The sequence below is a fragment of the Ictalurus punctatus genome, chromosome 4, assembly GCF_001660625.3.
Source record: "Ictalurus punctatus breed USDA103 chromosome 4, Coco_2.0, whole genome shotgun sequence".
Lineage (NCBI taxonomy): Eukaryota > Metazoa > Chordata > Actinopteri > Siluriformes > Ictaluridae > Ictalurus > Ictalurus punctatus.
In genome coordinates, this window is record NC_071284.1 from 10,622,908 (window position 1) to 10,650,316 (window position 27,409).

Genomic DNA, 27,409 nt, shown 5'->3' on the forward strand with positions numbered 1-27,409 from the left:
ATCCGGTCATTAGGAATATGCATAAAGACTGTTTATGACTGCTGTCAAATTATTGATAGCACAACTGCCAAATTTTCAAACTTATTCAACATTACAATGAAAACAGACTCAGGAATGAAATAATTATGTAAATGTAAAATTAAGTCTTTTCATGGGTTAATGAGCAGTAAAAATTCTAAATGTTTCTTCTTATACTATTGCATGATTCCAGGAGAGGACCGCTGGCTCTGCACTCTCTTACTGCAGCAGGGCTGGAGGGTGGAGTATAATGCTGCATCAGACGCCTACACCAACGCACCACAGGACTTCAAAGAGTTCTGCGGTCCGGATTGAAATTGGAAGTGCATTCCACCACTGAGGAACAGTTAGCGTGAAGGTTCTGGAAAGGGACCTTGCGCCACGCTGAGTTGGAACTGCTAAACGTCGGTCGCTAATCGATCGCAGATTGCGAGAGGGAACCTAGGCCTTCGGGAGAGAGTTGAGGTAGGAGAGTGCTGTTCCAGACAAGGTCTTGTAGGTGAGCATCAAGACCTTGAACTTGATGCGGGCAGCTACAGGAGGCCAGTGGAGGGAGATGAAGAGGGGTGTGACATGGGTTGTCTTGGACTGGTTGAAGACAAGGCGCATTGCAGCATTCTGAATCATCTCAAGGGGTTTGATGGAGCTGGCTGGGAGGCCTGAAAGCAGTGAGTTGCAGTAGTCCAGTTTAGAGATAACAAGAGCCTGGACTAGTATCTGTGTAGCCTGTTTGGTGATGTAGGGTTGGATTTTCTTGATGTTGTAAAGGATGAACCTACAGGACCTTGCAGTTGCTGAGATATGGTCTGTAAAGGTCAAGCCGTCATCAAGAATCACCCCAAGCTTCCTGGCCGTCCTGGTTGGCATGAGTGTGAGTGAGCCGAGCTGTACAGTGAGGTTGTGGTTGATTGAGGGACAGGCCGGGATCACGAGAAGCTCAGATTTTGCCAGGTTAAGCTTAAGATGGTTTTCCTTCATCCAGACCGAGATGTCCGAAAGGCAAGCAGAGATGCATGCAGAGACGGATGGATCGTCAGGCTGGAAGGACAAATGGAGCTGGGTGTCATCAACATAGCAATGATATGAGAAGCCATGAGACTCAATCACCTGCCCTAGAGATGTAGTGTAGATAGAAAAGAGGAGTGGACCCAGAACTGACCCCTGTGGAATGCCAGTTGTGAGTTGCTGAGTTTCAGAAATACCTCCCCTCCATGATACCTTGAAGGATCTGTCAGAGAGATAGGATTCCACCCAGCGCAGAACAGTTCCAGTGATGCCCAGGCTGGAGAGAGTAGACAGAAGGATCTGATGGTTCACAGTGTCGAAAGCAGCAGAGAGGTCAAGTAGGATGAGGTAATAACGAACTTATTAACTTACTACAAGGCTGAGTCAAATGAAAACCTTAATCTTTTTTTTTTTTTTTTTTAATTTTTCATAGTTTATTGAAATTGGTGTCATACAAGTGTATCATTTTTCCACACAATCTCCATTTCATTAAATTCAAGTGCTCCAGCACTTAACCAGTGCCTGGATTCAGATAGAACCAATTCTTCCAGTCGTGTGTGTAGTCAAAGGTGCACTGTCTGTTGCACATCTTCATCCAAATGGAAGGTCTTTCCACCCAATGCCTACTTTGGTGGTCTAAAAACGTGGAAATCACTCACAATGAGATCTAGTTAGTACTACTGATGTGGCAGACAATCAAACACGATGTGCAGTATGGGGCAATGCGTTGTTGTGCTACAACAAGACGCCAATACGCAGAAGTTCAGGTCTGATTGTAAGTCGTAGATCATTCCTGAGGCTGTTGTGTGTGTTTGCTGTTGACTCATGTAAATTACAGCTGTGTACTGTCTAATTTATGTCTCACTTTTAAGGTTTTCATCTGAGTCAGCCTCATAATAACCAACACACTGTAGTTGCTTCTCTCCCTTTCAAGAACATTCAAACTAATTGTTCCTCAATGGTGGAATGAACTTCCAACCTCAATCCGGACCACAGAATCTCTCTCCATCTTCAAAAAACAGCTAAAGACCCACCTTTTCTGTCAACACCTAACCAACCCATAAAAAACAAAACAAAAAAACAAAACAAAAAAAACTTACCTTGGCACTTACACCTCTACTCTGCGCACTTTGCTTCTTCTGGAACTCAATTAATGGATCTTGTATGGTAGCACTACTTGTATTGTTCTCTGCTTGATATATCGCTTTGCTTGTATTTTCTCATTTGTAAGTCGCTTTAGATAAAAGCGTCTGCTAAATGAATAAATGTAAATGTAATGTAAATGTATTAAGAATCAAGGGTATGTAAACTTTTGAACTGTGTCTTGTGGACTATATGTAAATATTTGTTATGGGAAATAGCTTATTCAGGATAGTACTAATTAAAAAATTTATATTTTGCAGATTCTGCAAGGCATATGTATACTTATGACCGTAGCTGTATATTTTAAAGCTAGAGGCATTTTCTGATAAAGTCACAGCAATAAAGTAAACAAAATAGCTTGAGGTTACAAAAAAGTTCTTGAGGTATTATTTTACAAAAAAGACCCTTGAACATATAAGGTAGGACAAATAATTTGAATAAATAATTAGAACATTAGAACACTAGCTGTAATTTACATTATACATTTACATGAATGAGTTTGTTTTATATGTTATTGTTTCTATACTAACAACTCATTCATAGAGACTTGCAGATGAGCTACATCAGGGGTTCCCAAACTTTTTCAGGGCAAGGCCCCCCCAAATGGTATTAACATTTGACCGAGGCCCCCCTTTTGCAAGATGTCTTTAAAACACATTAAAAATACAGACTTCTGAATATATCCCCCTTTTTTAAAATTAATAATTGCTTTCATCTTTGCATTACATGACATTAGGAATTGATTGTGTGTGTGTGTGTGTGTGTGTGTGTGTGTGTGTGAGTGTGTGTGTGTGTGTGTGGTTGTCTGAGAGTGAGAATCATGTAAGTATTTATTTTTCACACCAAATTGTTGAGGCCCCCCGGGCGCCCCCTGGTGGCCCCCACTTTGAAAACCATTGAGCTACATAATCTAAGCGTAATAACAGTTTCAGTCAGTTGTATATGTGTGTGTGTGTGTGTGTGTGTGTGTGTGTGTGTGTGTGTGTGTGTGTGTGTGTAAATGATCATTTTTGAAAAATGCACAGCTTTAACAGCTGACGTTATTTGATTTTTATTGTTGTTATTTTAAAAACTATCTTACATTTGACAGATTATTAATGTGGACCATTATAATTAACTACACATTTGCATCTTTAATTCTCCCTTGGAGTGGAATACCACATAACAGTTGCATGTGTGTGCGTTTGTGTCTTTTTTGGTTTCTTGTGTACAAAACATTTTGTTGTATAGCAGATTTTAAGGCATTGGTATGCTGCACAGCAATCACACAATTAAGTCCTACTTTCAAAAAACGGTATTGTTTCAAATTACTTTATTATGATTTTTTTAAAACATCAATTAATAAATATATGGCAGTTATGAAAAGAATAGTCATTTTTCTTAAGGTTCCTGGAGCTTTGGAAACCAGTGTTCAGTCTGGGACAGAGATGGAAACTACTACTGAAGTGCAACTTTAGTATAAGATCTCAAGAATGAAGCCATTTCAGCTGAAGCACACTCTATTTTTCCGCTTAAAAAACATTTCTAAAGACATCGGAGGTGCCATCACTGATATTCTATGACTGAAATATAATACGTGCTCAAATCTACATATATTGTAAGTAGCTATTGTTTTACTGTTTATTCTTTAAATTCTCAAGGAAAGTTAAATTTACTCAAGGAAAATAACTTTTATTTCAAATAAATGATGAAAACTTATTGGTGAGCCTAAAATACAAATATCCTATCTGGACAAATAATTTATTTATTTATTTATTTATTTACGTTTTACAACACATAAAGAGATAATAGTATAATCTATTTTAAGTCATTATGGATTGAAAAAAAATCAGTGATGACATAATGCATACATGATGTTAGTAAGTCTAATAATGTTTTCTATTTGAGCACCAGACTTCACTGGAAAGTTCTTTCCTTGTTCATGAAATCAGACTTGGGGTACACTAGAAACCCTGTAAAGGTTGTGTAGCGTCCCTGGTTGCTGTAAACAGCGTAGCGCTCATCTTGCTGGCTGTAAAGCCAAATGACGTCATCTTGGTTCAGTACTAACAACAAACTCTGGCTCTGCATCTCTCTTTTTCGTGACGCGTCCTCATCAAACACCATGGCCTGCACCTCACCTGTCCCTTTCATTAACTTCACTGACACAGCCCGTCGAGGGTGCTTCCCCACTGTGAATGCAAAGAAGTACACTCCTGGCACTCGACATGTGAAGTAGCCAGATGACTTGTTGAAATGGCCACCGATGTTGACATACTCCACATCAAATGTCAGCGCCTCCCTCTTGTCATGTCTACTGCTTTCTCCCAGCAAAGAGGATGTCCGAGCTACTGAAAATGCAGACCTGAGATATTCAGTGGCTTCTCTCCAGTTATAACTGGGATCTCCCGGGGGCAGGCACTCAGGGCCAAGGTGGTTGCTTGGGTATCCCATAGAGGATGTAGACTCTGGGTATACTAGATAGCCAGAGAAAGTGATATAAGGAGCTGTAGTGCTGTAAAGGGCGTAGTTTGGGTTCTGCTGCACCAGCAGCCATACTGTGTCCATGGGCAACAGGCTAATCATGGCACTCTGGCTCTGTACCTTCCGGCTTTGTTTCCTGTACTCATTATAAGCCATAGCCTGCACTTCCTGTCTGTTCTTTACCAGCATCACAGACAGCAACTTCTTGGGGTACTTTCCTACTGTCAGTGTGAAGTAGTAAGCACCAGCGATCCGGCAACGAAAGAGGCCTGTGTCCGGGTTAAAGTCACCACCCACATTGACAAGCAGGTGGTCAAAGGTCACGACTCGCTGAAAGCCACCCAACATGCTGGTGCTGCGTGTGGCAGAGAAAGCCGAACGCAAGCTGGGCATCATGGGAGAAATATGGAGAGGGTTGACACAGATGATGAACAAGACTGTCTGACAGAACACATTTCTGGACAAGTTCCAGAATAAACCTGAGGATGAGAACAGTTGAAGATTATTGTACATAACCAGTCATTTGCAACCTTTTTATGAGCAATGACACTTCATGCCACAAAAAAGAATCTAATAAGATTTCAATTTGCGATGTTGTTAGAAATTATATTAGAAATCAGTCTATTCCTGTTTTGTTTTTAATGTTTTTTCAATATTTGTATTATAGTTTAATATATATTTTAGTTTTGTTTGTCTTATAGTAATATCACTTTAAATTTTATATAGTTTTATTTGTTTTACTCACTCACATTCACTCTTTCTGTAATCACTTTATCATGATCAGGGTCACAGTGGATCCTGAGCTGATCCCGGGATCCCTGGGGGTGAGGCAGGAATACACTCTGGATGGAAAGGGCTTTTATTTGTTTTAGTTTAAGTAATTTTACATTGAGTTTTATTTTAGGATTAATTGAAAGTTATGTATATTTTCTAACTGGCTTTAGTGAAAGACAGCTGTTGTTCTGCATCATCTTCTTGTTTCCTGATTGGCTTTATGGGCTTCTGATGTATGATTGACGGTCTCAGCATTTATTGGCTGACATCCCAAAAACATGAAGCTGTAGGTTGCTTTTATTTTGGTCAGTTACTGATGAGTTTTCAAAAGAAAAATGGAGAATACTTCACCTATTTTACTTTAATCTATTTTAGTTTTGGGTCATGTGCTGTTTTGTAACAATAGTAACATGTAAAAAGAAATATTTTTAGATTTAAGGCATTCAAGTCAAGCATTAATTTGAGCTATGGTCTGTATGTACCCACTACTGATGTCACTTTAATATAATTGCCAGCACTGTATATCATTCTGCTCATATCAGATAAATACAGTATTTATAAATATTTCCATATACACTGAAAAGCAAACACCAGGGTCTTGAGGCCCTCTTCTCATCATGTTGAAATGCCATATGAGCAAGTTAGGAAGTCTGGTTTAGCCTTGTCACAATGCATTCCCTCTTTCCAATCAAGTGCTCACTGGAAGCAGTAGCTGCTCTAATGCAGCTGATATTGTCTGTTCACTCTGTGCACTGGGGAAAAGGCTGTAGATTAGCCACTGGCTCAGTTCCCCTATGTCCTAAAACAATAGCATATTTGCGAATGGGATGAGGCAGCGCAGATAAGATTATGTGACCAGGGAGTAGTAAGCAAAGCTCCAGTCTGAGAGTAAGATTCAGCAGAAAGACAAGTAGATATACTGAGATTATATCATTCTATGAACTTGTAATTCTGAAAGCTCTTATGTGTCACAAATGGTAAACAGAAAACAATCGAGAGATGCATCTTTAATGAGAAACATCTTTAAATGTACTAAACGGTGTTGCCCTGATAAGGTGGTTAAAAGTTATTTGAAAAATGAAAGGTTTACTGAGCAATAATAGATAATAAATTGGAAATTTGTTTTACTCAATTGTGCAATTTTTTTGCAATAAGAACATGGAGAGTATTAGTTCTCCATTTAAACAAGTTTTTATTATTATTATTATTATTTTTTACCACAGTTACTTTTTTTCAGTGACCACAGTGGATTTGGAGTCTATATGAAGTTCTATCTATCTATCTATCTATCTATCTATCTATCTATCTATCTATCTATCTATCTATCTATCTATGTATTTATCTAGGAAACACTGAGTGAGAGACAGGAATACACCCTGAATGGGTTGCCAGTCACATCGTTTACACACACATTCACACACTCATTCAACAGAACTTTTTTTTTTTTGTTTAAAATGTTCATGAACCTTTAACATTTAAAAAGTCTACAGATCCTTTGGAATCACATAATTTTACCCAATGAATTATGTAAACAATTGGAACGTCTATTCTATATGTTAATGTCTTTTTTTTTAATGAGTAAGACTAATGTAGCTGTACATACCTGTTCTAAGCTGTTGAAGAGAGGTCATGTCTCATGAGCCTATTCCTCCTTTTCTGAAAGCCTCTCTCACACACTGGCACTAAACTGGTGAACTATTCAAATTCTGACATAGCATCAGTTCTGTGGAAGGCCATTGTGGTCAAAATGGCTCGCTGTATATACTGCACGTAGGGAAGAACACACGACAGATGGTTAAATGAAAATACAAAATGTTTACCATGCCAAATTGGATTATTTTCGAATATAAGTGTTTTTGAATATACAGATTATTAATTTACTAATGAATGACACATCACACATTTTAACAGTTTATAGTTAGATGTAGACTTTTAGTTAGTTTTAGACTTTGCTTGTATTTTCTCATTTGTAAGTCGCTTTGGATAAAAGCTTCTGCTAAATGAATAAATGTAAATGTAAATGTAGATTTAATGCTGTGGAACGTCTGTAAGTGTCATCACTTACCTTATGGCACTTGCAATAATACCTCAGAGAGTGTTTCCAGAAGTTTCCAGGATCTCCAGGGCAACTTGTATGCACAATTATGCAAGGTAAGATTGTTTTGATTCCACTCCCGCCCATTATTGCAGAAGGTTCCCCAAACCCACTCACTCCCCCAATTATTATTTTTGTTTATATTTGCCTGAGATATTTTTTGATGAACTTTGTTAGTTCTATTTTCCAAAATATAAACAAATAATTAATTTAAACCATTTTAATTAACTTGGGCATTCTTGTCCATAATGCAAGCTTAAACAAACAAACAAAAAAAATGAACAGGGAGCTTAATGAATGCTGTCAGAAATGACAAATTTAGGCAAAGTTTGTATCTTTATAATTACATACAAATACATATATTTATTTTTGTAAATGTACATTTATGTAAATGTATTGTAGGAGATTACAGTTTACTGTGTTTTAACCCCACTTCCCCTTATGATTGCTTGATCCATGTCTCCTGCCCAATTTAACCCCTCTCCCCACACACACACACACACACACACACACATTGTTCGTAGTCTATTGATTACTGACTGCTGAGTGATAAATGTTGCTGTTAAATATTTTCTGTTAATCAAGATATTTGTATCTGTTAAGTCTAGCCCTTAATTAATATGGAATATTATTTCCAATGTTGCATTTAAATTGGAATACAACATCATGTAAATACAACATATCAAGTGGCCAAATAAGCTATCCAATTTATATAAGCATATAATGTAATTAATGCTGTTCCTAACAGAGTTAATACATTATACTAGGGATGTCATGATACCAAAAATCTAGTTGTCGGTACCGATACCACCAAAAGTACACGATACTTGATACCAAAGTCGATACCATGGTGTGGTATAAAAATAAAATAAAAAAATAAAATAAAAAACTCCTGGAGGACATCCTCCTCTGGCTGATACTGGCAGAGATAGTGAGAGAGAGAGAGAGAGAGAGAGAGAGAGAGACAGAGAGAGAGAGCGAGAGAGGGAGGGGGGAGGGTGTTTTAGTTATCAAACACTGTCTGACAATGAGTGGAGGTGCACTCCTAAACGCGCGCATGCACACACACACACGAATGCACACACAGGCCTGCGCGCATATAAACACACAAACACACACACACCTTATACTCTGAATGCAAGCATTAGTTTAAATTCACTGATATGGTGGCAGGCCAAAAAGATTTATTAAAAGCATGAACATTTGAATAATTATTAGTGACATTAGGCTACATTTAGCTGACAGGACACGGGCTGAAAGGCGATGCATGGTGGCCCATTCGGAGGTAGCTTATAACATTGCAATGTGTTAGCGTCGTTAACAAATAACTGTCTATCGCAAATATTACATGGAGCATAACGTTAGCTGGTTTCACGGATACAATGCCATCTGCCTCAAACAAACATAATATAGGACAATCTTTCAGGTGCTTTGCCAAATTCCAGGTGTTTCCTCGCTTTGTTTGAAATGAACGATAGCATCAGTTGCACACCGGAAACCAACGCTATCTTTCCTCTCTTTTCCTCTCAACGAGTCGGGGCGGAGCTAAACTTGTTAAGCTAAACTAATCTTCTGTAGTTTTTCCTGTGTGCTTGTAGGCGTTCTTCTTTTTCTTCACCACTTGTGGACCGACTAAAACACTTGCACGTATTTACGGGCCCCATCAGGTCCGGAAGAATTGCAACCACGGTACCTCCATTAGAATGGGTTCTAACACTAGTGCATAAAAACAAGTACATCACGTTTTAAGAATGTTGGTACCGACTTGGTACCGAAGTATCAGTTGTCATGAAATCCCTACTTTATACTTTTACATACAACATGTGAGCTATTTAGAAATGTCAGAAAATTGGCTGTAATGTTTTGAAATGAAACACATGCGCAGTACAGTTCGGGGTAGAGTCGTACAAAATTAACAACCACCACACTACTCATTGTTCCTCGTCGGGGATTATATAGGCCTCAGAGGTGTATTTACAGGCAGGTAATTACCTGGGGCCCCACATAATGAGAGGGCCCTCAGGGGTTGATTATTTAAACAATCTTAAAATACTATGCACCAGCATCTCAGCAACCCCCTTTGTGGAGCGCCATCACATTTGAAGACTCGTTTATGCTCCTGCACCACCCCTTCACACTCGAGTCGTGCAAGATTCCTGAAAAATGAACCTAGGAGCCAGAAGCACAAGAGAAGTAGTGTTAGCAGTTCTGAGTAGTGTTAGTGTTGAGTAGTGTTAGCAGTTCTTAATGTGAGCTGAAATGCAATAGGTATGTAACAGGGAATGATGCGCACAACACCAGTGGCACCGCTTGACAAGTAACCGGTACTGTGTATCTTACTTCTGCGAATCAATACTTTATGTAAGTTCATAAATTAGTTAACACCTTAGTTAATACTTAGTTAGTATTAGTTAACATTAGTTGAAGATGGACATTTTGTTTCCTCACTGAGGTTTGATTTCCTATTTGTAAAACACACCATGAATGTACATTGTATAATTATATCTGTAGGAGCCTATGAAATATTTTGTTAAAATGTTTATATTTATATGTGCTTATGTAACATTTTATGTTATTCCCATAATGATGTGATGACATGGGCTTGACCTATCATGCCTACATATTTTATTCAGGCAGCAGGCAGGGGAGCCGGGGGGCCTGTTACTGGGGGAAATTTTGAGACCATGGCTGTGTCAGAAATGGCAGACTACCCTACTACACTGTAGGTGAAAGCAGTATGCCAGAGGGGTAGTATGTCTGAATTCTAAGTATGTGAGATACAGATTTTGCAGTATGCAACCGATGGATACTACGTGAGTCAAATAATCCCATAATGCAATGGGACTAGTGCAGACGAGCTCAGAAAAAAAAATGGCGGGAGACAGTGTGTCGGCTCTTTTTAAGTATTAAACCCTTGTTAAACAGGACTTGTTTAACAGTACCCGAAAAAATATTAATTTTAGAAGGTTTAAACAACAAAGGGTTTGCAAACCTTTTTGTGATCTCCATCATGCCTCAACCGGCCAAGCTAACGGCAATGAATTTACCTCAGCCTTTAACCTCATTCACATTAAATGACTAATTCACTTAACTTTCCTGATGTGCATTTTGCTCTTAGTTCGGTTTCTTTAAGCTGGTGGTTCCTTTAAGATTTTTGTGTTTATGATGACATCGAAGGTCACATTACAATGCCAACATGGCGGATGTAGTAGCCCAGTGGTTTTCAAAGTGGGGCAACAATTGGCCAGGCTTGACAAACTGTGTCAGAGCCACCAAGCCCATCCCTCCCACTAGTATGTTTTCTCTTTCTCACTCTCAGACAACCACATACACACACACAATCAATTCCTAATGTAATGTCATGTAAAGATGTAAGATGTAATTATTAAAAAAAAAAAAAAAGGGGGTATATTCAGAAGTCTGTATTTTTAATGTGTTTTAAAGACATCTTGCAAAAGGGGGGCCTCGGTCAAATGTTAATGCCATTTGGGGGGCCTTGCCCTGGAAAAGTTTGGGAAACCCTGTAGTAGCCTATATCCAGGATTGTAGTCGTAATACACACACATACTGATTAGCACGTCCTGTTTCAACAGCCGTGCAGTTCTTACTGCATCGAATTCAGTACGTCCTGTCACGGTACGTGATTTCGGATGCAGCCCATGTTCAGCAGTTGTAGTGTAGCCCCTTTCTTTATTCATTTTTGTTTTCAAGAAAGAAATTAAGTCTTCAAAGCACACATCTACTACGATTCCACCACGGAAGTAAAGGGTCACAACAATATCTGGGTAACATGAAAACATAACAGATATCTGTCAGAAGGGCCCCAAGCATTTAATTTGCCTGGGGCGACCATGCAATCTAGGTTCACCTGTGATAGGCCTATTTATCTTTTCCAATTTAAATGTTAATATGCGTTTCCTGTTTAATTGTCTATAGTACTATTTTGAATGCAGTGAAAGAATAATTTGGGAAAGGAAAAAAGTCTAATACCAACAACAGGGGGTGCAAATACTCTCAGTGCGTCTCTCTTTAAAACCCACCAGTCGGATCGGAAAATGGCGGCGATTCTGGGTTTAAAAAAAAAATTAAATAAATAAATAAAAACTACATTTCCCATGATGCTTCCCTTGCGGTTTGGGCGCAGTGGGGACGTGACGCAAGCCGCTGAAGGCGTGAGCGCTGCGTCTCTGCGAGGAAGAGGCACTGAAAGTCGAAGCTAAAACCGCATTCAAGACAACATGGCAGGACTGCCCCGCAGAATTATCAAGGTAACCGTGAAGCGAATTACACAGTACACAACACTCACACGTCCTGAATTACGGCGTCAAAACGACCCTGAAAAGCGCGCGAGGGCGCGTGCACGAAAGTAGAAGCCGGTTATATTTCGCTCCTGTTAGCTCCGAGGTTGCTAGCGACTTCCGTTTAGGTCTCCGCTCTTATATGGGTGGGTTAAAAATATACGCACGCTAGATTGGACGCAGCAACAAAAAATGGCGGAGGGCCTGTTCCTACTTCTTAAATGCTCACAAAAGTACAAATGGAATCCGACAGCACATGGCTCACACCGCGGTATTTAAACGCGAGGTGAGCACGAGCGCAGACTAGCGCGCTAGATGCTAGTCATCACCGCGCGCGCTGCCATTCATTGATTGAACGTCGATAGCCAGTGCGCGCTGTGCTAGCATTAGCATTAGTGTTGAGGTTTTAGCTTTCTGTTGTAATAAGGGCCGGCTAGTCGGGTAGGACATCCAGAATGAATCACCATCCCTCCAGTCAGTTCAATCAGCTTGGACTCTTTCCGTTCTGTTTCCGTTTAAAACGTGGATATTAACACAGCCTTGTTTTTAGAAGAAAGGAGGGACTGGAAACGGTGTAACTAGCTGGCTGTAAAAGCTCTGGGTCTGTCCCTGATGTTTTCCGTGCAAGGCCTTGCTAGCTGTTAGCTAACCGGCGAAATACAATCCTAGTGGTGCGTTATAATGCGGGGGTTGTACCGCAAACGTTCACACCAGAGCGGTTTGAGGAAATAATTCAGGGTTGTTTTCCACATTTTGAGGTTTATTTTTTATTTTTTTTTTGGAGGAAGTAAATCTGAAGCCGAGCTGCGCAGCTTAGCTGATGCTAATAATCAAACGACGAAGCGATGCAATCTGCAGAGGTTTCATAAAAAAAGATATTTTAATGTCTGATTCGCATCAAATTATTGTTGATTGAGGTGTGTTGGAATATTGGAGAACACAGTACTCGGAGCAAACGCACTCCAGACAGGCTTCAGTGCCATAACATTTCTATGAGTCATGTAAATCTGAATGACTGCTCGGGGTTTTTTTTGTGTGTTTTTATTTTTTTTATTGTAGCCTGTGAGGAAAAGGCGTGGCCCAGAGCTGGTATCGGTCAGGTTTCCTCCACTGATGTCTGATCCATCCTTTCCCCCCCCATGCATCTGATTTGGCTTCGTTTGTAATGAATGATGTCACTTTGTTCAGATCATAACAAAGAGCATTGAAAAATATATATATTATGACCTTTTAAAAACGAAAAAAAAAACTTACATTAAGGTGAGTCTTTCATTAGGTATGCGTGGCCTGATTGAATGTTCTAACGGGGAGGTTGAGCAGGAAAGCAGACCTGGTGCGGTCCGGTCCGAGTGATGGATGTTGTGTATGCAGTGCGCATCACTGTGCGGTGAGGAGCCTGAGCCCTGATCTGATGAGGGACTGGGATCTGGCTCCGGTGTCGTTTGTGCATGAATCTCTTAAGGCATTTCAGGAATGTTCTTCCTGTGAGATTTTCAGAAGGTTAAATGCTATTCGTGGTTAAAGCCATGCTGATTTTCATTTATTTTATTTATTTTTTTAAAAAAGCTTTGCATATTTCCATATTTAAGCAAATGAAACTGACTGATGAAATGCCGTCCTGGCCTAACCGCAAAGGTTTCTAAATTACTCGAGTCACGTGTTTTTACGAATGCTCGTTTAGAAGTTGCATTTAGATTTTCTTTGCAGTAGTAATAAATAAATAAATAAATAAATAAAAATTGCGCTGTGTCATTTTGTTGCAGAAGAGCTCGAGGAATACGGTGCAATCAACTATGTTGTAAGTTTCATAATCAAATAGAGAGCACTTAATCAAGTCGTGCAACCTCAGATGTGTTGTGTCTTGAGCTTCACACATTCCGCAGGTGCTATCAGATACCCTGTCTGTGTGTGTGTGTGTGTGTGTTAGGAAAGGCCCTGAAGGTTATCCTGGCTCACTCTTGCAGTAATGGCTAGTGTGTCTCTCGGTATACTGGTACGCCGGGTTTCTTAAACTTGTTGCAGCTAGGAACCCCATTGACTATTTTAAAATATTATATATATATATATATATATATAATATAATTTCGTTCCATGGACCCCCTGTGTGCAGGTTTATTTTTATGAATATAGTCCATCTATTCAAATATTCGGCTCATTATTCGAATGTGTGCGATCATATCCTGTCTATTGCTGCGTTAGAGCTTTTTATTTTTATGGTTTTAGCTTTCCGCTCAATGAACATATTTTATGGAAAATTAGCTGCAAGTTTATTTATCGGTTGAGTTATTGAGGTTTGGATTACACGCATTCAGTTCACGTAACCTTTCAAAGACTAAGAAGTCTGAGAACCCGATAATAACCCTAAGAATAATGTTCATGTTGTATTTGGCGGGTTGTGATTTCTTCCACTGGAACCACATGTAGAAATTGCAGAGCCTATGGCTATGCTTCACAAACCGTTGGGGGTTCACATAATCTTTTTTTTTTTAATATTAATTATTTTAATATTTAATCTGTATCCAGCATACAGTTTTAAGTACACTGCTGAATATCTGTAAGCAAATGTAGTGTTGATGCATGCACTATATGGCCTGAAGTATGTGCCATCAAAAGCTGACCGTGACGCTCACGTGAGCCTTCGCCAAATTATTCACCGCAAGGTTGGAAGCACACAGTTGTACAGGGTGTCTTTGTATGCTGTAGCTTTAAGATTTCCCTTCACTGGAACGAAGAGTCCGAAACTTGTTCCAGTATGACCGTGCCTCTGTGCACAATACGAGGTCTATGAAGACATGGCTTGCCAAAGTTGAGAGTGGAAGAAGTCAGCTGCCAGACTGGAACACTGACTGTACGGCAGATATCATTGTTCACCATCAGTTCCTGACCTCCCTAATCCCCACAGCTACACTCCGAACATTTAGTGGAGATTATTTCTGTATAACAGCAATGGGGAAATTAACCTGGAATTGGATTTTCAACACATATGAGTGTGATGGTCAGGTGTCCTCAGACTTTTGACCATATAGTGTAAGCAGGCAACTGAAAGCTCTAATACACTTGCCCAGTCCCATGTTATGCATGCCCAATTAACCAGGCTAAAAAGCATCATCTAACCTCATTTAACTCAAAAGGATGACAAATTGTGTGCATTAATACAAATTATGGAACATAAGAGAGTAATTGGTTAAGTGTCCATAGTCTTTTGTCATGTTCTCCTCGCACATTAAAAACGTTACGAGTCCGTCCAATGTCTTCGTTTTTCACACGTAGACGTTTAAATGCAAGGTGAACGTGTGTGCTTGCATTAAAATTATACAGCAGTTTGTACTGTGTTCTGGAAATTCTGGCAGTTTTGTAATTCTGTTTCATTTTCCAGAACTTTCAGTTTCTGGAAACGTTGACTGCGTCTGAAACCGCATACTTACCTACTATATAGTAGGCGAAAAGCAGTACGCCAGAGTGGTAGTATGTCTGAATTGTAAGTAGGCGAGAAATACCTGGATGATGCACTGCTTCTAGTGAGATTTTGCAGTATGCCATCGATGCGCACTACGTGAGACAAACAATCCCATGATGCAACAGGACTGGTGTGGTCAAGCTAAAAAAAAAAAAAACAGCGGAAGATGGCGTCAGCTTATTTAATTAATTAATTAATTAATTAATACCAAATAAACCTTGGTTAAACAGGACTTGTTAAGCAATACCCGAAGAAATTGTTAACTTGTTTAAGATTTTTGTGTTTACGATGACGTCGAAGGTCACATGACAATGCTAACATGGCCGATGTAGTATGTATATGATTATAGTCATAGTACACATGCATACTGATTAGTACGTACCGTTTCAACTGCAATGCAGTACGAACAGCCTCGAATGCACTACATACCATAGCAAGTGATTTGGGACACAGCTATTGTCTAACACAAACTGATTAAAGGGCCTAGTGAAATAGTTCTTACCGGCAGCTGGACATGTCGTCAATTCACGTGTAGTCAGATGGCTGTAAATGTGAACCCGTTTGAGCATGTCATGGTTTAACAAACCAATCAAATAAAAAGTTTCTTTTGCAGAAGTCAACTGGGAGTAGAGTTGTTTGTTTGTTTGTTTGTTTGTTTGTTTGTTTTTCTCCTTAGATGAGTGAAGTAAAAAAAAAATGCTGGTGATCATTATTTCAGCAGCTTATTGAACCAGCTGAAAAAAGGTGACACCACCTTCTAAAAAAAAATTCTGGATTGTAATCTTTGTCAAAATTTACAGTAAGTGTGATATTTTGTCATTTCCCAATAAAAAGGGACGCATAGCTCTACTGCAGGTTACAATCTTTCAAGTCAACCAACTAAATGTTTGCCTGGGATAACATTCATCATGCCAGTAAAATGTCAAGCATTGATAGGGCTATTTTGCATGAAACCGAATATAGTTAAACACGGGTAATCAACATTTTGCATAAATATTGCTTCATGATAAGTTTGTGCTTTTTTCTACTGCTCACAATAGAAATTATTTACAGTAGATATAAAATAAACCTCACACAAAGTTATTGGTATCATTGGGGTGGAGAAGTCTATTTTTAGATTTTTTTTTCATTCTTTAGGAATTTAGTTGATTCCTTTGCTGAATTATGAGGTTGCACGCATAACATTAATTACACAAGTAGATGTTGACCTGCTATGGCATTACTGCCTGTTGCACCTCCTCCAGTGCCCATAGGATTACCGCACTTCCTTCAACTTTGCTAGCATGCCTAATGTGACCAAAACCATACAGGCCTCTGCTGTATCGAACTCTACTAGCACCATTAATGCATGCTCAGTGCCACTGGCTCCATGTGGTTTCCTCCTGTTACGTCTAATACCACTCTGGCATGTTTGCCTAACACAACCAGAGCCATACAGACCTTCCCAGTGACTGAGGCTGTGACGAGCCCCACTGGCACGGTTAATCACTACCACTGGTTCGATATGGTATAGGTCAACTGCAGGGTCGTCAGTACCACAGTTCAAAAACGTTTCACTGTAACCCCGGAATGTCTCCTGGTGGCAGGGACGTCTCCCTCCCACCCCTTGCAGCTAGACCTCAGGTTAGATGTTACTACCCCAACACTTCTCCTTTCTCCTCACCCAGAGCCAAAAGCTGCTTTTCTCCCTTGTATCCCATGATCACACAGAGAACCAAAAAATTCCAACAAATTTGTTATGGAGACATAAAGACAAGGATTAAAGAATGTCAGGGATTGCACAGTTGAAGCCCTTTCAAAATGCAGCCTTTAAATCAAATGCCACTGGAATAGCAGTTGCATTATGAGTTGTGATTAGGTGAGTCCTGAAAAAATAGCTTTTTCACAGTGAACACATTTGGTGACAACCCCTTGTACTGAACTGCATATAAGTAAATGCACCACTGTATATCTACTGTAAACTTATGGGGATGATGTGTGGTTCATTTGTGGCTCTTGTGAAGGCCTCATGAACCCAAACAAATCACTAGGATATTTTATCCCAAAACCTCTGCTGGCAGAAATGACAACCATGAGACAGATTGCAAATATCAAGTGCTTAATAATGAACATCTTTCCACCGAGTTTTATTGTTTGAGGAAGAAGAGAGCACAGCCCGTTCTATTCTGTGACCTGATGGTGCGTTACCACCATTTCTAGCCTTCATTTTCAGAGAAATTGTATCAGTTGGCTGTAATGTACTGTAAAAGAGTGCGATAAAGGAAACCATGACTATGTGCCAGGCCTGCCTTTTAAACTCTTTGTTGAGAGCTTTCTTTTAATTATGACACTATTATCCACTCAGCAATGACTGGCTAATGCAAAACTTTGTTCCCCAAGAAGAGTTGTTAATAAAGTATATGCACAGTGTTCAGAGTATTTTAAACGGGGACTTTTAACAGACTAAGCTAGAAACACAATTCTGGTTGTTCTAGCTGTTTTTGTCTCACCTCACCTCAAGCCTGAACTAGAGCTGGTTGCTGTTGGTTTTTTGACGAAAACCAGATTGGCCTGTGCACTTTGAACGAAAAAGATGATGCACTGTATGGCCAAAAGTATGTGGACACGCCTTCTAATTATTCTAAGTACTTGACCCACACCATTCGCTAACAGGTGCTTAAAATGAAGCATGCAACCTCGGTAGACAAACACTGGCAGTAGAATGGGTCCTACCACAGACCTCAGTGATTTTAAATGTGGCCCTGTCGAACGATTCCACCTTTGGCACAAGTTAGTTTGTGAAATATCCACCCTGCTTGATTTGTCCCAGCCAACTCTGAATGCTATTATTGAGCAATGGAAGCAACTAGGACCAACAACAGCTCAGTCACGAAGCTGTAGACCACACAAATTCTCAGAGCAAGTGTGTAGCGCATAAAAATCGCATGGGTCTTGTTGCATCACTTGTTCGTGTTACTTGCGTCATTTCCACACTGCCACTGGAATCAACATCCGCACCAGAACTGTGCATCATTAGCTTTGTGAAATGGGTTTCACTGGCAGGACAGCTGCACATAAGCCTAACTGTCTCTGTGCCGCGTGTCGGCTTGATCTGTGTAAAGCGCCACCACTGGATTCTGGAGCAGTGGAAAGTGTTCTGTGAACTAATGAATTACGCCAGTCTGATTGACCACTCTGGGTTTGGCGGATGCCAGGAGAAAGCTACTTACCAGAGTAGTGCCGACAGTAAAGTTTGCTGGAGGAAGAATAATGGTCTTGGGGCTTTTTCCCCTAGGGTTGAGGCAAGGCAGCTATATTTCCAACACAGTTTGGGGAAGGCCCTCTCCTGTTGAAGCATGACTATGTGCCCTTTTGCTCACAGTGAGGTCCATAAGGACATGGTTTAATGAGTTTGGTGTGGAGGAACTCCAGTGGCCTACACAGAGGCATGGTTTTGGGATGGGATGTCCACCATCGCATATGAGATGCTCAGGTGTCCACATACTTTTGCCCATGTATTTGGCTGGTTATACATCTGGAACACAAACATGTCTGGAAAATATTATAGTAAGGAATTATTTTGATGCATTGTAGTGTTTCTTAAGAAGTTAAGAAGAAATTATTGACATGAACAGCTGTTTAGTGAATCAGTTGAATCAAATCTTTCATCGTGCCATGCAAAAGCTTTGCAATAGGCTTGCTGCAATAGATGGTGTTACCAGTGTTTGGGCTGCGCACCGATTACATCACTTGCCCACCATGGAACTGCCCCATTGTTGTTTTGCCTTTTTATAGTAATAAAAATCATTTAGTTCAGTTACAGAACAGACGCTACAGTTAAAAACTGAACGCGTCTGCTCAATTCAGCATGAGCCGAACGAGTCAGAGTCACGGCAAAGATCAACAGGAGTCAGATTTCATTTGGCACGAGTGAGAATGAGGCGAGCTGACGGACAAAATGATGGTGGAAGACTTGGTTTCAAAAGTTCTACGTTTAATATAAGCGCGTTTGTCATTGTACTGTTTTGTGGTTGTGTTTTTCATTAAGAATAATAATGAACCCATTGTTCAAGCAGTTGCTGCCCCTGAATTGCAGCTAATTCGAAAGCGAAAGTGAAATGCACACAGCATGGCATTCATAAGCGGGGGGCGGAACACCCGGCTCCGCCCCCTGGTGATACCGGTATTACCGGTGTTGTCACACGTCGATTAACCAGTGGGAAAATTTCCTCACTTTGCAATGGAAGGTGCATTTTGAGAAACTCAACACAAGGGACATGCCTTCTCTTCAGGAGGCAGCACAAGAAATCTGGTGTTTTGAAGTCCATCTCATTGACTGAAGGATGTTACCGCCATGGATAAAAACCTTCAGAGGGCCAAGACTGCATGGGCAGATGAGATTTGGCCAGAGATGTTGAAGGCACTTGGCAAGGTTAGAGTTGTGGTCACCATGCCTCTTAAATGTTGCATGAAGATCTGGCGAATTGCCTTTGGACCGACAGACATTATAGCCACTATTTTTAAGAACTGGACAAGACCGTTCAACCACTACATGTTCATTTAGGCTGTTAGTTTGGAGCTGTCCCATCCATCAACGTACGCAAGTTGTTTTTTCCCCCCTATGCCTATTTGGATTTTCTTGTTTGCAATGTTGGTGTCTCACTATGTAAAAGAGAGCTGTACAATATTAACTGATTTAATTAATAAGGTGTCACTTAATTAAATTACAATGTGATATTGCAGAGGTACTTACTGATCAGAAGCCTGTTCTCCTGGAACCCTAGTTAGTTTTTTGTAGCCAGTTATTGGCAGATGGAGATTATTACCATGGTTTGTGGTATGTTGCAGTCAGCCAGTTGTATAATGTTGGCTGTACGTGTTTTGTAATTCCTGTAATAATTTGTCATTTTTCTTGTGAGGGTTTTGGCTCATAACAAAAAGTGAAACCAGAGGGAAACTGTCATCCGCCAACTTGAGGAAAATAGTTGCTTAGTCATCAGCAGGTTTTCCCCTGCTGTTATATCCATGCACGTGATCAGATCAACCAATTACTCTAATTGCTAATTAGCTGTGGGCACAGGAAAGCAACTTCTGTTCCAACCTGTCATCTTTTATTGTATTATATTTTTTATTCCCTTGCATGTTGTTTGTGTGTGTGTGTAGGAAACTCAGCGTTTGTTGGCAGAGCCCGTGCCAGGCATCAAAGCAGAGCCCGATGAAGGGAATGCTCGCTACTTCCATGTGGTCATCGCTGGACCTCAGGACTCCCCCTTTGAGGGAGGAACTTTTAAACTTGAACTCTTTCTTCCCGAAGAATACCCCATGGCAGCTCCGAAAGTACGCTTCATGACCAAAATATATCATCCCAATGTTGACAAGCTGGGGAGAATATGCCTAGATATCTTGAAGGGTAAGTAACCTATTATTAAATAATAATAATAAATAGATTTTTATCATTATGTTGGAAGGAGTAGAGAAGATTTTAATCAAATATCCCTAAATGTGAGTTTTTTTTGGGTTTTTTTAATGATTAATTCCTCTTGCAAAGCTGATTTCTGTATAGATTTGTGTTTGGCTAAACAGCTGGCCTGACTAAATTATTCCATGCAGTTACTCTCAGCACTTCTGTAAACTCATTATCACCAAGAAGGCCCAATGGCTTGAACCCTTCACAGTCCAATCTGCAGATTATCAAAGGAGAGCCACAGAACCTGGGTGCTGCTTTAGCTAACTTACCAAACCTTAGTGATGTAGAACATTGTGATTTGGTATATTTTGACTGGATTGGCTCCTGAAAGCTCACTTCTGTTCACTTCTTTTTGCTAGCAGTTAACTACCTGGGTGGCTACTTAGAATCTTGGTGCAAAATATTAATTGATTTATTCAGTGTAGATTTTAATGTATTGCAGTGATACATTTAGGGTTTTAGACGAATAGCTTTTTTGGTTAACCTATATGTAAAATTAATGTTCAAATTTGCTAACTAAAACTAGTAATAGGCTAACTAGTATGGCCTCTTCTCACTGATTTTAGGATTTAGGATCACTTTGAATTTTTATTACTCTCTGCACACCAAGACTGATGCTGCCATGGTGTCACTTTGGCCCTGTTCACACCTGGTATTAACATCAGTCTTGAGTGATCCGATCAGTAGTGGACAGCTGAGACACATAGCCGTTCACACCTAGCATTATGAATGCGTCTCACGTGACCATTTGCGTTCAGATTTCATGCATCGTTTCCACTGGATGAATCGTGTCACACATGTTTATTACGGTAGCTTACCGGTGCTTTTGTTCTCAGGCAGAAATGTATAGTGAATCCTGTTTTATGTACATGTAGGGTCTGTTTTAAACGCTTCAGTTGCGTGGGCTGCTAATGAAACTATGGCATGTGAGACGACGAAAGACACCGTGAAAAGGATACAGTGCTATGGGAGTGCACCTGAAGTGCAGCGGAGTTTTCAGTTCAGCACAATTTCCAAACAGTGTTTCGATGATAGTTTCCAACTAGGGCAATGACCCATTCAATCAGGCGTTCCTTCGTTGCTGACCAGGACGCATCGAGATCCATTCACGTTCACACCTACAAATGTGATGTGGCATTATACATCCCAGACCGCCTCTGAATGTGATTTGAATGATCGGATCACAGTGGCATTCACAGAGTGCTGTCTGCTTACGATCGGATCACCCAGGACACATATAAAATCCATTATATCCTGTGGAAAAAGATGCCTTACTTTTTTCTTCAGTGTAAAGATACTCGAGGAAGCAGTCTTCTCGATCATCGCGGGCTAAAACAAAACCAAGTATTTGCACAGAACAATAAAATATAGACGGTTTAACAAGTTATTCAGTTCCTAGCACGAGTACAGTCCACAGTGATGATATGATCATGTGACCTACTAAAGATCAAGTGCAGCCATGCTCCCCAAAACAGGTGGTTGTTTTTATATTTATTAATAATCAGTTTACTTGCATTCATGAGGTTTAGGTAGTATGCGTCGAATTTTACAATGAGAACCGTGCACACACAGTGGGGGAAAAAAAACTCCCATCTCTTCAATATATGCAGAAATCGTTTATTCCATGGGAATCAATCATAATTACAATAGACACGTGTCCGGAAATCCCATTAGAACAGTATTCAAACGTAGACTTTACATGATCGGCAGCTCGTATCAGTCTGTCAACATAGCTATGAATCAGAACACAAAGAGATGAATGTTAAACTGCAGAGTGCATACAGAAATGTGGACCCAACGCACCTAAAATCTCGTCAGTGCTGAGAGATCGGTGCTGATGAACGATGGGAAAAGCCAGTACAAGTGTTAGTTTCCTATCATTACCAGCTCTTTGCATAACCCCATACTAGATCATTGAGTGAGTTTTCATTAGTTGTTATCAAAAACCAATATATAATATCTGCTCATTGTTTAACAGCTCCTAGTTATTTGTTTCTTGTTTGTTTGGATGTGGGGCATCAGACTCTCCTACTGACTTAGCAACCGAACATGCGCGCTGTTTAATTTCAGCTCCTGTATGAACACGTTGCCAATTCTTGAGGAACTGAATGGACTCAGTATCACGGCCTTGGATGTGTGTTTGTGGAATATGGATGATTTTTCTTCACTTTTTTCGTTGATGACAAAAAATATGGCCATGATGTAAAATTATTTGGGGGGGGTGTTTTCAAGTATCACTTCTATGACATTTAGAGGGAATAAACATTTTCAGCCTACATTTTATGTACATTTAACCCTTTTAAGTGCATTTTTGTTCATCTCTGAGTTCCTGAGGATCTGAAACTGCTTAGAGTTGGCCGTTGAGCCATTGCAGCATGGCTAGGTTTATACTGCCTTGAACCTTATTACCTAATTTAGCGGTGATGAGTGCAACTTGGCTGCAGTATAAAACAAACTCGGGTCCAGACTGCGTAAACTGCAAAGCTTGCTTTCAGTCAGCAGCGAAATGCTAACAGATGTTGTGCTTAGCAACATTAGTGCATGATTGCAGCAGGGAACATTTTACTGAGAAAGCAGGAGGTAAATGTTTAATACTTTAACTATTATCTTTGATTTGGTACTGCTAAAGTGGTTCAGGTAAGGGTAATATATAAGGCACTGTCCGATTCTGTTGCCATTGAGCAAATTATTTAGTTATTTTTGCCATTTTCCAGCTTGTTTATATGTTTTCAGTGTACTAACTATTGTGAAAACAAGAAAATGCGTCAGAGGTAGGGCAACTCCCTTCCACCCCTGACGCATTTTCTTGTCAGTGGTCAGTTCAGTAGTTGGCAGGGTTTCTTCTGAAAAGGGTGCTGTTGTACAGTTTGCACTTGGTATCAAAATAAATAGAGCTGGTTCTTATTTCTTTAGTGTATGTTTATTCTGCCTGGCCATAATAGTTTGAGTATGAGGCTGATCCCAAGCACAATGCCCAACACACAGATCCCCTTCCCAGCTCAGATATAGGCCTATTTCTTGGTGTGCCCACTGATTTAGTTATTTAACCTCAAGGCTGGTGCTTTATCCAGGTGTCCAGTGCATTAAGAAGTGTGACAACCCACTATTCATGAGCTTTTTAAGATTCGGATTTGAGATATAGTGTTTAATTGCTGAGAGTCCCTGTGTGGAAAATTGAGCCTGTATTTCTCGATACTGTTTCCCACTTTGTCGTTCCTGGCCTAAGGACAGAGTAACTGGATTTTCTAATACTGACAAAATGTCAAAAGCCTCTCAGCATTAGACCTCTACCCAGTGCTCTTTCTGTCCTGTGTTAATATAATGTAATATATGCTTAGATTGCTGGCCACTGCTTTCCTCCTCAACCTCTCACCCTCCCTCTTTCTCCCTCTTTCTCCCTCTGCCATAATTTATATTCCAGATAAGTGGTCCCCAGCCTTGCAGATCCGCACAGTGCTGCTATCAATCCAGGCATTACTAAGTGCTCCCAACCCTGATGATCCTCTAGCAAACGATGTTGCAGAGCAGTGGAAGACCAACGAAGCTCAAGCCATAGAAACAGGTGGGTTATGAAGCCACACTCAACTTGATTTATGTTCAGCTATACCACAACAGCTGAACACTACTTTGTAGTTTTTTATAACATCACAGCTGGTGTGCAATAGAGCCAAAATGGAGAGTGTTGTCATTGGGGATGTACAGAGTATCAGTATCAGGGTTGATACTAACACTGGATCAATAACAGATCAGATTTGACATTTTCAGAACCTCTAATGTATGTACTGTATGAATATAAGTATGTAACCTCTGACCTTGGATCAGTATGAAGCATTGGCCAACACTCAGGGCACCAGTAAACCGTATAATCCTATCAAAATACACGAAACGGCCAAAAATATCTGGACACCACCCGTATGTGCCCATTCCGAAACCGTAGGCGTTAACATGATTTGGTCACCTCCTTTACTGTTATAATAACCTCCACTATTGGCCCATTCAGCCACAAGAACATTAGTGAGGTCTGGTACGCAGTTGATTTTCCAGTTCATCCCAAAGGTGTTCATTGGAGTTGAAGTCAGGGCTCTGTGCAGGCCCACCTTGGCAAACCACGTCTTCATGGAGCTCACTTTGTGCACAGGGGCTTTTCATGCTGGAAAATGTTTGGGCTGTTTGTTTCTAAGGAATGGAAATCACATACCTACAGCATATACTATTCTATACAATTGTGTGCGTGCTTCCAACCTTGTGGCAACAGTTTGGGAAAGAACCACATATGGGTGTGATGGTCAGGTGTCCACATACATTTGGCCATATAGTGTGTATCAAAAAAAGGAAACGTGAAATTGGTGCTAATGTTATCAGCGTGCAGGAATTTATGCACTTTCTGACCTAACTATAAATTGTTTCATAAAAATAAGAGGAGGTTTGATACGTAGTCAGTTGGGAGGCTTCTTTTTTTTAATTTTATTTACTTGGCTATTTATGCTTGGTGAGTTAGAGCTGACATTACTAATGTGTGAACTCATGTTACTGTGGCGTTAATGTAAAACAGTATGCAGTAGGCCCGTGTGGTTTATAAGCTTACCCTTAAGCCTTTTGTAGAAGAGTTTACACTAGCAACACGTGAAACTGTAGGATGACGTGATGGGACATTTCCTGTTGGTGCAACACATGCTCTGACTAGAATCAAACAAGGTTCTGGGTATTCAGATACCATTTAGTGATTCATTGCTGACAACCACAAGAAGCTCTGGAAGCTTATGTTATGTGTAACAGCAGAGGCAAGATTTACAAGGTCTTTATCATATCCACTTGCATGACAGAATGTCGGTGGAATAGGATTGAAAAATGTCAAATTTGATCTTATAGCGGTCTGACATTTCTGGCCAGTATAGACCTTGACACGGATACTTGGTAATGAATGTGGAAATCCCTACTAAAATGATCCAAATGCTGGTTATTCAGATTTCTGTAGCCATTTTTGTTCTGTAACTGGGCATTATTTCACCCAGTGTGAATGTGAAAAAAAAAAAAAATATATATATATATATATATATATATATATATATATATATATATATATATATATATATATATATATATATATAGGGTCATGTTTTTAACACTACATGTTGCTCCAGAGAGAATAGTCATGTTACATTCTTGTTCTAAATCCAGTCAGTGTCTCAGTGCGAGCTGAGTTAATGCTTTTTGTTTGTTTCAGCCCGGACATGGACCAGGCTTTACGCTGGGAACAATATTGAAGTCTAGAAAAATAGGCGGGGGGACGAGGAAAAGCGGAAAAAAAAAGTGGAAGTCAAGTGTGAACACAACTCCTCCTATTCTGCCAAGACCTATTCATTTGCATTTAAAGGACACCGGGATTAATGTAATAATTAAAAACAACTGTCAAGAATATATTAAAGAAAAGAGAAAAATAAAGAATGACAACTGCATTTAATTTGTGATGTAACGGCACATTAGGGGAAAAAAAAGAGAAAACCATCTTTGACCTGATTCACTACTGTTTAAATGCATGGGCAGAGGATTTAGATCTATTCACATGGCTTTCTTTTTCCATTGATCTGGGAGGCTCTAGGGTGGAAAAAGTGGCTGTCATTCATTCATCCTGGCATGGAGGGTGGGGGGTGGTGGGTAACTTTTTACATTATTATTTTTTTTTCTTTTAACCTCTGTTTTGTTTTGTTGTTTCCTCTCATGATGCTGTTTGTTTCTGAGAAGCAGCTGATTAAACAACACCCTTTTCTGGCAAATTACAAACGTGCTCCCCTTTTAGAAGGTCTAGAAGGAAAAATGGAAAAAGAAAAAAAAAAAACAGCTTCGCTTTAAAATTAAATATTCACGTGAAGTGAAAAATTATGACTTTTTGGAAGTGGAAATGTGGAAATGAGTAGAGTAATTTAACATGGAATAGCCTTCCACCCTCACGTTAACTATTTGTGACCGCTGATCGTGTAGACTAACATAGGCTTTTATTCGCTATCTCTTCTTCTTTTTTTTTTTTTTGACTGCAGGCGAAATACGAGATTGTACCATAAGTTTTAGTATAACAGTTCTTACTGTATTCGGTGTTAGTATTTTTTATTTTATTTTCCCATGCCATCACTGTACTAATTGCACACTCTGAACTCCATCACTGACGTGCTTCTTCTCCTGTGTCTGACACAGTCTAGTGCATTGAGCTTCGTTTGCTGTTTTCTTCCCTTTAGCCTTTATTTTGCAAACTTAGGCTGCGTTGGAACTGGTGATGTGCGAATGGTAAGGTGTTTTTGAGGTGAGGTGTAAAGGAGCCTGCCGTGATCAATGAACGCTTGATCTCCATTTCCAAGATCAGTCTTTGCTTTGAGACGTCTCAATTCACTGTATGTAAATTCCTTCTTTCTAAAGGGGAGAATGATTTCCTGCTTTCTGAATGACATGAAAACAGCCCACATACTTTGTTCTTTCTGTAAATAAAATCTGTTGATTAATAAGATTTGTGGTGTCATCATTCAGCCAGACTATCTATAGATAGATCGATAGAGAGATTAGGTGATTGACACGGGATGGTTTCTGTCTTATTTCATCCTTCCTAATGGCCAGGGGTGGTGTTTATTTGCAATAAACTCTGCTCTATACCAGACATCTTTCCCGTTCTACTTCTTGCATCATACACATACCTACATGTACATTATACGGAGCTATCCACT

At 39.9% G+C, this 27,409-nt stretch overlaps 2 protein-coding genes across 3 annotated transcripts; one reads left to right on the forward strand and one right to left on the reverse strand.

Moving 5' to 3' along the window:
- Window positions 1-3,384: 3,384 nt before the first annotated feature.
- c1qtnf13 (C1q and TNF related 13) lies at window positions 3,385-8,047 on the reverse strand. Its single transcript, XM_017465531.3, has 2 exons — window positions 7,007-8,047; window positions 3,385-5,108 (listed from the first exon to the last, which is right to left on the reverse strand). Exons 1-2 carry the CDS (start codon window positions 7,032-7,034, stop codon window positions 4,063-4,065), a joined length of 1,074 nt encoding a protein of 357 aa, XP_017321020.3. The 5' UTR covers window positions 7,035-8,047; the 3' UTR covers window positions 3,385-4,062.
- Window positions 8,048-11,713: 3,666 nt separating this feature from the next.
- Window positions 11,714-27,195, forward strand: ube2na (ubiquitin-conjugating enzyme E2Na). 2 transcript variants are annotated; one of them, NM_001200601.1, is made up of 4 exons: window positions 11,714-11,766; window positions 20,396-20,642; window positions 24,121-24,261; window positions 25,924-26,124. In NM_001200601.1, exons 1-4 carry the CDS (start codon window positions 11,737-11,739, stop codon window positions 25,968-25,970), a joined length of 465 nt encoding a protein of 154 aa, NP_001187530.1. In that variant the 5' UTR covers window positions 11,714-11,736; the 3' UTR covers window positions 25,971-26,124. The 2 variants fall into 2 exon arrangements, with proteins under 2 accessions (NP_001187530.1, XP_047010426.1); XM_047154470.2 differs by lacking the exon at window positions 11,714-11,766 and adding an exon at window positions 11,967-12,082 and having other exon boundaries at window positions 25,924-27,195.
- Window positions 27,196-27,409: the final 214 nt, after the last annotated feature.